Source organism: Oryzias latipes, chromosome 17 (assembly GCF_002234675.1).
Source record: "Oryzias latipes chromosome 17, ASM223467v1".
NCBI classification, from domain to species: domain Eukaryota; kingdom Metazoa; phylum Chordata; class Actinopteri; order Beloniformes; family Adrianichthyidae; genus Oryzias; species Oryzias latipes.
The window spans coordinates 16,518,507-16,528,637 of NC_019875.2; the positions used below are offsets into that span (position 1 = coordinate 16,518,507).

At 40.9% G+C, this 10,131-nt stretch overlaps 2 protein-coding genes across 4 annotated transcripts; one reads left to right on the plus strand and one right to left on the minus strand.

The window, feature by feature from the left end:
* The first annotated feature begins 27 nt into the window (after positions 1-27).
* On the plus strand, positions 28-1,362 carry LOC101156042 (transmembrane protein 69). The gene is made up of 3 exons (XM_004078996.4): positions 28-181; positions 274-333; positions 419-1,362. The coding sequence occupies exons 2-3, from the start codon at positions 295-297 to the stop codon at positions 1,127-1,129; spliced, it is 750 nt and encodes a 249-aa protein (XP_004079044.1). The 5' UTR covers positions 28-181; positions 274-294; the 3' UTR covers positions 1,130-1,362.
* Positions 1,363-2,489: 1,127 nt separating this feature from the next.
* On the minus strand, positions 2,490-8,738 carry ipp (intracisternal A particle-promoted polypeptide). Of its 3 annotated transcripts, none has more exons than XM_004078998.3 (10): positions 8,688-8,718; positions 7,914-8,310; positions 7,623-7,834; positions 7,338-7,557; positions 5,768-5,923; positions 5,494-5,661; positions 5,264-5,401; positions 3,942-4,064; positions 3,645-3,865; positions 2,490-3,568 (listed from the first exon to the last, which is right to left on the minus strand). In XM_004078998.3, the coding sequence occupies exons 2-10, from the start codon at positions 8,242-8,244 to the stop codon at positions 3,344-3,346; spliced, it is 1,794 nt and encodes a 597-aa protein (XP_004079046.1). In that variant the 5' UTR covers positions 8,245-8,310; positions 8,688-8,718; the 3' UTR covers positions 2,490-3,343. The 3 variants fall into 3 exon arrangements, with proteins under 3 accessions (XP_004079046.1, XP_020566568.1, XP_020566569.1); XM_020710909.1 differs by having other exon boundaries at positions 3,344-3,568; positions 8,677-8,738; XM_020710910.2 differs by lacking the exon at positions 8,688-8,718 and adding an exon at positions 8,391-8,613 and having other exon boundaries at positions 3,344-3,568.
* Positions 8,739-10,131: the final 1,393 nt, after the last annotated feature.

Below are 10,131 nucleotides of genomic sequence, written 5' to 3' on the forward strand. Positions count from 1 at the left end.
GGACTCGAAGTAGCGAGGCAGGCAGGCATTTAATCGAACACCGATGTAACAGAAGCCAACAATCGACCTCCAGTCTTGCTAACGCGGTTTAGCCTTGTTTTTGTTTTTCAATACAACCTAACGGCCAGTTAAAAAGGTAAATCGGTTTGCAAAATATAAATACGTTTGGCTCAGCTCTTTGGTAAGTGAAATATGTAACGTAACTCTAAATTTAACAAGCTAATGTGAATGCTAAGTGTATCTCAACTGATTTTTAAAAAGTTTCTTTTTTAGTTCTATTTAAAGGTGAAAAAAATGATAAGAATCTTATCTGGAAGATGGATAATATCTGGGGTAAGCATCATAATAATGAATAAAAGTGTGCTGTTGTTGGCAGAAAGAGAAATGAATGTTTGAATTTGGATTGTTGTGGTCTCAGGTTCCAGTGTGGAGACATTTTTTGCAGACCATAAAAGTCCCAAACAACACAACCAAACCCCAGCTGCAGTTGTACTTCCCAGCCTCCTCGGTGTTGATGGCAGGAAGGGCAGCCTCCACCAACAGGCCGCTGAGGATCAAACCAGTGACCTGGCACGCCTCACGCCTCTGCCAAAATGACTCAAGAGCTGCTGCCTCAGAGGGAAACAAGAAGCAAGAGAGCTTCAGCATGAAGGCACTCGCTCAGGCACCCAAACCTGCTCTGTACCTCGGCTTTTCCGGGCTCATCCCCTTCCTGTCTGCCCCACTCCTCATGACTGCCACCCAATCCTTCTACCCTGAAGTGGCGTTTGCTCAGATGGTATACGGAGCCTCCATTGTATCCTTCCTCGGAGGCGCCCGCTGGGGGTTTGCCATCCCTCCAGGTAGTCCCGCTCAGCCAGACTGGATGAACCTGGGAAACAGCGTGGTGCCGTCGCTCGTGGCCTGGCTAGCACTGCTTTGCAGGGACAATTTCACAGAGGGAGCTCTTCTAGTTGTCATGGGACTGGGCCTGTCGCTCCATTATGACCTGACCTTGCTGCCCGGTTATCCCGCCTGGTTTAAGGCCATGAGGACTGTTCTGACTCTAGTTGCCACATTCTCAATTGTTGCTTCTCTGCTCATAAAACATTTTTGCACTGAGAAGAAAATCAAAGATGCTTGGAAGTGAATTCAAATCAAGCAAATCTAAAAAGGTAACGTTTAGTTAAGATGTGCAGAAAACTTTCTGTATTAAATGCTACTTAAAAGTCTATTTTAATTGACATTGTAAACTGTTATAAATGTAAGTATTGAGGGATTTTTTTCAGTAGTTTTGCACCTCTAAGTTTAGTTGAAATCAGCCTTTACATAAAGTAGAGGTACTGTATCCCAATAATTAAACATTTTATGTATTGTTAGTCATTCTGTTCCAGGTAACTCTAAATATGTCACCTGAGAGGTGGATTTTGACACCACTCCTTTATCAGCCACCATCCTCTTTAAGACACGAGGAACAAACGGATAGAACCAAAGCCCACTAATTAAAAACTTAATATTCAAGTTTTTCCTTTTTCTGATTTGTTTTTCTTTTTTAACACTGTTTTTTTTTCACCCTCATCACTACTGTTTTCATTTCATGTTTAAGCTTGTAAAACTTCCAGGAAGGTGGAACTGGGTCATTTAAAATTGTAAAAAAAAAAGAGAAAAGCACAATAAACTTTTTAAAGATGGACAGAAAAACATCAGCCATAAATACACAATTTAAACTTTACATTTAAAGATCAATTATAAGACATTTGCAGATTCTTTTCTTTATAGTTCACAATAGTTTTGTAGATGTCCATCACACCTGGAAGAATCGCAGTGCCTCAGAGGGAAATCTTCTCAGTTTTTAATTTTCTTTTTATCTAAATCTAAACTTTACATGTCAAAGATGAGACATTTTCATTCATTCATTCATTGCTGATGCAGAATGAGGCTGCCTTGAAGACAAATGTTTCCAAAGATTTTTCAGCTGTTTTTGCTCAAAAAAGGAAGCAAGACAGAAAAGTGGTTTCAGGAGCAGCAGGGAATCAAGAGTTTAAAGAAGAAAAAAGGTGCTCAATGGTTTTGCATAAATAAAAAGCGCATGACAATCGTTTTTTTTAACATGTTGTTGTAGCCTATTTTTTGATGGACACATAACAAAGAAGCATAAAATTGCATTTCTGAATATTGCTTTATTCATATCGTTGTGAATCAGGAGTAGATGCAAAAATGCTCTTTGAAATAGTTTATTTGTGACGTAGAAAATCTGCTGGGCGGGCCAGAAAAGACCGAGGAGGGAGGTTGCTTTGCGCCAACGGTCCCGCCCACAACTCAAAGGTGAATTTCTCTGCAGAAACTGTCCATGAAAACAGCACAAACCGTTTGATTTTTGGCTAAAAAATACTGGTAAAAATCATTATTAAAAGACCACTGGGAACACTTTGAAAATAGGTCCAAAAGATGAAGAGGTTGAGGAAAAATGTAAAAAACTCCATCAGTTTTAGGAGAAGACGGAAATATTTCAGATGTAAATGGCTTTTTATTCCTTCATTTCTCTCAGATCTGGCAACCCTAATCATAAATCAGCATATTTGAAACCTGCTTGTTTTGCTAAACTCCATCACTCTTAGAGAACGTTTTAGAACCACCATGTTTTTGGACTGTGGGGGGAAATGGAAAGCCCAGAGGACACCCCCCTCCACACACAGAACCTGCTAATGCTGGGCTTTTTTCTGCATTTGGAAGTCAAAAACTTATTTTCTTTTCCAGTTCTTAAACATTTTTATCATTTCACAGTTGAGTAAAAGTTAGAAAATACACTTTATTTACGCTTTTTCATTATCTGTGTCCAAACTTTTTGTTTCTGAGTCAATAAATCCTGTCAATCCAGTGACTGAAATGCAAATTTAGTGCAAACTATATTCATCTTAGGTTTGAAACAACTTAAGTACGAATGGTAGTTAAGAAGCATAACTTTCTGCAGAAACTCAAAGAAAAATCTACAAGTGGAGTGCATGATCTGGCAATTCAACACACTTTGGTCCATAAACAGTCCAGCTCAAGAATGTGGGAGATTTGACCCTAAAATCAGCATTTATCCATCAAAAAACATCCTTTTGAAACATTCAAACTAAACTAGGACTTCTTAATGATGAAAACTGATCAGGACTGTAAACAGAATCGCATGTTTGTCACTTTGATATTCAAATAAAATGACTCAGAATAACGGAAAAGGAAAGCAGTGAGTTGTGTAACAGCAGGACATCTTTCCAGTCCAAAAATAGTTGCTTGGGTGTTTGAAAACCACAGAAACGCTCCGTTCCTCCAGTCTGTCTTAAAGTGCCGTCCACAGTTTTTCAGGGGTTCACGATGTCCGTCAGAGTACGGCCAGCCCGCCGTCGCAGCGGCTGGTGATCATGTTCCCCACCTCCGTCCACGTGTCCAGGTGAGGGTCGTAGATCTCCACAGAGTCCACCGTCACCGGCGCAGAGAAGTCTCTGCTGGCGGCTCTTCCTCCCACCGCGTACAGCAGCCCGTTGACCGCGGACACGGACAGCCCTGCGCGTGCCGTGGACATGGATGCCACCTCCACCCACTTCTCCTGCGCAGACATTTCCATTGATGGTTTTCAAACTGAAACAAGAGAGCTGGAAAGGAGACATCTGAAGCCACGTTACCTCCTCGGGACAATACTTTTCCACCGTTTCCAGCGCTCCCAATGCCTCGTTCCAGCCTCCCACGGCGTATATGGAGTTGTTCAGGCAGGCGACGCCCACGTACGCCCGGCGAGTGACCATCACAGGTAGGGCGCTCCACCGGCGGGAGATGGGGTCGTACATTTCTGCTGAGCGCAGCTCCATTCCTTCGTCACTGATCCCTCCAATCACGTAAATGAGTCCTGCAGGGCGGTGGGGGCAAATGGAAGCATTTATTCCTGCAGCATTCCACTGATTTTGAAAAACAAACAAACAAACCTTGCAGCTCACAGCATCCAAAGTAATAGCGGGGGACTGCCATGCTGCCAATGACCTCCCATTTGTTTTCCTCCGGGTCGTAGCGCTCCATCGTCTTCCCGATCTCTGATCCGATCCAGCCACCTGCAGGCAGGTGACATTTCCCCTTTTAGTCTTTGTGAAATGACCTTCACGCTTTTGGATTTACAGGAAGCTCGACCAAGCTCAGGTCTATAGTTTTACGAGAACCTGTCACAATAAAAGTCTTTTAAAATGCTACACGTGACCTTTCACGCCCTGTCATGACCTACTGCACAAAACCCGACCCTTGTCCTGCAAGGAAAGTGGAGTGTGCTATCTAAAGGAGGCCATAAAGCTGGATTTACTTCTTCTTTCTACAACAAGATCCTGCAGATGTTTTACCAGTCGGTTGTGGGGAGTGCCACCTTCTGCCTTGTGGTGTGATCTTGGGGCCGCTGGCATCAAGGCAAAGAACGCCAACAGATTGAACAGATTAAAAAAGTAAATAAAAAAGAGCAGCTTCAGTGATGGACTCATCCAACCGTGTGGCTCTAAGGAACCGCAAAGGAACCGACAGCAAATCACTTCCTCTGTCTGAACCACCATTACACAACTGGATTCAACCTGCTGTCGTTCCTGCACCGTGTCTCCCAACGCTGGAACACATACTATATTTTTATATCCTGTACGGTGGCCCTGAAGTGCAAATCACTCAATGCAAAAGCATATTACAGCAAAACAAATCATATGAAAATAACACAACATTTTAGAAATGAATAGAAAATTCCCGAAACCAAAATGTAAAAAGACAAAAAGAATTCTGAAAACAAAAGTAATTTCCAGAAATCAAAGTGAAGCAAAATAAGAGAGCAGTAAAAGAGTTGATTGAGCAATCACTGAGCTTTTGTAGTGGCTGTGGTCAGATAACATCCGGTTGAAAAGGTGAACAAAGGTCTCATCCAACCAGTGAGGTTCTGTAAGATCTACCTTCTCTGGTTTCTTATGTTGTTAGATTTTACTTTGATTTCTGTAAATCACGTTTTTCCCCCCAAAATGTTTCCTTTTTATTTTTTTGGAATGACGTTTTGCTTTTTAGGATTTTGTTTAGGTCTCTTTTTTTATTATTTGTTTTCATTTTGATCTTTAAGTGCTTTTGCATTAAATGCTTTGTAAACATAATATGGACATCAGGGCCACCGTAGATATTGGATCAAAAGCAACAGTTTTGCCACTTGACAACTTTAAAATAAACATTAAAGCTCTAAGTTCTCATTTGAAAGGGATTCCCTTGTGTAAATGCTTGAATGTTAGGCATCCTTTACCCAGTGCATACAGAGCACCGTGGCATGGACATACTCCGACCCCACAGCGAGGGAAATTCAGGGACGCAGCAGCGGCCCACTGTTTGGTGACGGGGTCGTATCGCTCTGTGCAGTCAAAAATCATGGAGTCTTTCTCCCCTAAAATGAAGAAAATATATATTAAAAAAAAGATACTGTAAGATGTTTTGTTTTTCTTCCATGTATATTTCTAAGCAGGAAACAGTTCTCACCTCCCACCACATAAATCATGCCCTCCAGAACGGCCACCCCCAGTCCGCTGCGAGCCTGATGCAGCGATGACACGGTGGTCCAGTACTGGTTGAAGGTGTCGAAGCGCTCCACGCAGCTCAACGCCCGGCTGTCGCTCCAGCGGCCGCCCTGCAGGCGGGTGTAACCTCCTGCAGACATGAAGACTTTCATGAAGTCTCAAAGCTTCACTCCAGCAGTTTCCATCAAAATCTGCACCTAGAACGACGCGGTAAAGTAATGAATGTGACAGAGAACCTATGGCATAAAGGTATTTTCTGGCTTTCCGTCTGGGCCTCATCTTGGCCGGCTGGAGTTGACTGTACAGCTTATTTTCTTTGGGAGACTTTGAGACTTCAGTGTACTCCTTCAGCAGAGTCTGCAGTGCCACCCGCAGGCTGAAGTCGGTAATGCCTTTGTATTAAAAGAAAATGTAATTTTCAGTTATTAACAAAACTAGAAAAAACACACAAGTTTTATAATAAACCATTTGAACAAATTTAAAACAATATAGCACTTAATAAAATTTATCAACTTAATAGAAGTATATGTAAAAATAAAAGATACATTTGTACTTATTATCCCCTTTTTTATCATTTAGAATAGAAAACCCAAATTTTACCGTTAATGCTCCTTTGATCCTGCAACTCAAAAATACTGGATTTAATTTCCCTAATTATTCAAATCTCACTCAGGTTTGTTTGCCTCAAAAAGGAGGACTTTCACTCTGCTTAAAAGCATCACTTTTTAAAAATCCTTCAGCAAAGAAAAGCAATTTTGTGACTTATTTAAAAACAAGTAACGCAGATGTTTCGGCTTAAAGTATAATTATGCCTAGTCGGGGTATTGAACCTTCAACCAAACAGTTCCCACATCTGCTGTGTTATCCAGTAAGACACACTTTCTAAAATACAAAAAATTAAGAGGACAAATTCAAATTCAATTTTTTTTTCCTTCTGTGTTTTTAAACTTGTTTCAATTTTAGAAATTTTCAAGTCTTCTTAATTTTGTGTAATTGTTTGCACACTCTTTTGTCCTTTGGTTATAAAATGCTGTATGTAAAGACAGGGAATGAATGGATTTAGCTTCTTAAAATGTCTAAAAAAAGAGTTTGTTTACTCTCAGGCTTAGTAACTTCTATTCTGAAATGTCACAGAAGGAAGACAGTTTAAATCTAATCAACTTCCTGTTTATTTGTAAATCTTCTTTTTCAGCCTTCACATCTTTTAATAATAATAATAATAATAACTTCTTTTTTTAAGGGGTTGCAGGTGCTTTTCTACAAGTGTGAAAATGATAAACTATGTCTGTTGGATGTAAGATACTTCCTGCTGTTTTTGCCATGTGGTGTGAAACGGCTTCCGCTCATTCTCTGCAGAAACTTTGGAGCTCCTAAAACAAATATTCTTCTTTTCATGTTGGAAGTCTATCCTGGAAAACATCCTCACACATTTGGAGTAAATGTTAAAGAAATGTTTCTATTTTGATTCGCCCACATTAGGGATGGAACGGCTCCACTGCCTTTCTTGTTATTTTTCCTGTTGTTTTTTCCTTTTTCTGTGACTCTCGAACCGTGACACGATCCGAACTGTCGGTTCTGTGATCCATTGCACCCCTATCCCATATGTTGTAATGCGACACCTTAGTGTTCTTACAGACCCACTCAAATAAAAAAAAACATGCTTCTTTGGTTTTTGTGAAATTTTCTGATAATAGATGACATATATTAAGAAACCTAAGCTTAAAATTGCATTTCTGAGTATTTTTTTATTCAAATTGTTGTGAAGAAACAGGAAACCTAAAAGAAAAAAAAAGGATAAGTTCTCACCTTCTATGTACTTGAATAGCCTCTGTGGGGAAAGCAGAGGGAAGCGGACCGCTTCCAAAACTTCCACAACATGTTTTTTCCTCTTTGGCACATCTTGAAGAACCCAGTCCATCGCAGCAGTGAAGACCTGGTACTCATCCTCAATCCTCAACTCCTCACTTCTCAGAAGCCTGACTAATTGGTCTTTGGACAGGCTCCTGAACTCATCAGTGACACAAACCTGAAGATGAAAGACGTGTTTGTTAACAATACTTTGATTAAAACACTGCGTTGCTGTATACAGACCTCCAAAAAGTGAACGTAGATGTAGTTCTCGGTGAATTCCAACATTTCCAAGCAGCCGATCTGCTCTGAGAACTGGAAGATTCCCACACAGTTGGAGGAGTCCATGTGACTTTTAAGGAACTCCCCGCAGACGGAAACAACCTCATTCAGGTGCAGCATGTCGGCGGCCACCATCAGCTCCTGAACGTTGTCCACGGTTACATTGATCGCTCCTGAATACAGAAAAAATGTTTGCTTTTACATGTTTTTTGTTTGTTCCCCCCCCCAAAAAAATGTGATTCAGATGACAACCTGTGTACACAAATTCCAGCAAACTCTCAAAGACGACCGGGTCCACTCCAATGATGTGCACTTCTTCCTTGTCCGCCTCCTTCATCCCCCCCGAGAACAGGGCTGAGAAGTACGGGCTGCTGGCAGCGAGGACAAGCCGGTGGACCCTGAAGACCCGGCCCCCGACGTTCAGACCCACGTCGCAGAAGTCTGTGCGGAGACGCAGCTTGTTCATCTGGGCCAGCATCAGCCTGGCGTGACAATCTGAGGCCAGCACAGCCTGGTCACACCCTGGGGTTGCCATGGCAGCCGCAGCATCACCACAGATAGCGGATGTTGACAGGGAGGACATGGTAACCGAGGTGCAGCGGTGTTACCATGGAGGCCAGAACCCCTCCTCTGTAAGGGGTTTCAGCATCTAGTAGTAACAGAACAGAAAAGGCAGGAATCTGGAAACTGTTGTATAATAACCAACATGTGGCACATGCAGATACCCACGTGAAACTCCGGTATCTGTCACAATAAGACACATGCAAACGTAAAATAGTCCGTGAGTTGCATTAACAATAATCACGAATAAAACCCACTACACTTCACCACTGTTTTGTTAGCTAGCGCTATGCTAACCATCGAGCGGACCATTATATGCTTTCAAATGTTGTAATTAAAGTTTAAAATGCGTGTTAACCAAATAACAGTTTTGAACTTTCAAAAACGAAACACAACAGTATCACCACGCAGAAAATGACAGAAAGAACTGCAAAAAAATAAAGAATTATTCTACCGTGAACTTACTGGTTTGTTTACAGAGGAAGTAGCCGCGGACGAACTTCCGGTGATCTGCAGGCTGTCAATCCAACTGCTCTGGATCGATTGCTTTGGTCTCAACCAATCAACATGCGCAAAATAAAACAAAATAAAATAAAATAAAGAAATGAAATAAAACAAAATAAAATGTAACCTTTTATTGGCAGTCCTTTTTACAGAGGCCTACAAAGGACAACTTCCTAAAAAGAAAGACAAGACTATAACTATATTTTACATACAGACTTAAACAAAAATTATCAATTGAGCCATAAAATATGAATGTCAAACTATTTGTTAACTATATTACAGTGAGGACTGGGGGGAATTCATAGGACATATCAGAGAGGGTGCGAGAATGTTAGGGCATTTAAAAGCAATACAAGATTAAATTTCATCCCACTAATTCGAAATAAACAGATGCAGAGAAGGAAAAAGATGTCCTTAATGCATCTCCGCCTGCTGATTTTTCTTCATGTTTTAAATTAAATATGATAAAGCATATTTTGCCCATTGCTATGTTATTTGAACATTTCTTAGAAAAAGAAAAACCCCAGAAAACTTCAGTAATAATCATATCACCAGCTGCTGGAATCATACAGTGTTGGATGATTTTTATACTATCTATATATCTATATATATATATATGTACGGTCAGGACCATAAATATTTGGACAGAGACACATTATTTCTAATTTAGTTTCTCTACATTACCACATTGAAATTTAAATAAAACAACTCAGATGTCATTGAAGTGCAGACTTTCGGCTTTTATTACATGGGTTGAACAAAAAGATTGTATAAAAATGTGAAAAAATAAAGTATTTTTTAAACATAATCCCTTCATTTCATGGGCTGGTAAGTAATTGGACAAAGGAAATAACTGAAAACAAAATGGTCATTACTAATATTTGGTTGAAAACCCTTTGTTGGCAATGACAGCCACAAGTCTTGAACTCATGGACATCACCAGATGCTGGGTTTTCTCCTTCTGAATGCTCTGCCAGGCCTTTACTGCAGCGGCTTTCAGTTGCTGTTTGTTTGTGGGCCTTTCTGTCTGAAGTTTAGTCTTCAACGAGTGAAATGCATGCTCAATTGGGTTAATCAGGTGACTGACTTGGCCATTCAAGGATTTTCCACTTCTTTGGTTTACTAAACTCCTGAGTTGCTTTGGCTGTGTGTTTTGGGTGGTTGTCCATCTGTATTATGAAACGCTGCCCAATCAGTTTGGCTGCATTCACCTGGATCTGCGCAGACAGTATGTCTCTGAACACCTCAGAATTCATTGGCCTGCTTCTGTCCTGTGTCACGTCATCAATAAACACTAGTGTCCCAGTGCCACTAGCAGCCATGCACGCCCAGACCATCACACTGCCTCCACAGTGTTTTACTGATGATGTAGTGTGCTTTGGATTAGGAGCTTCTCCACGCCTTC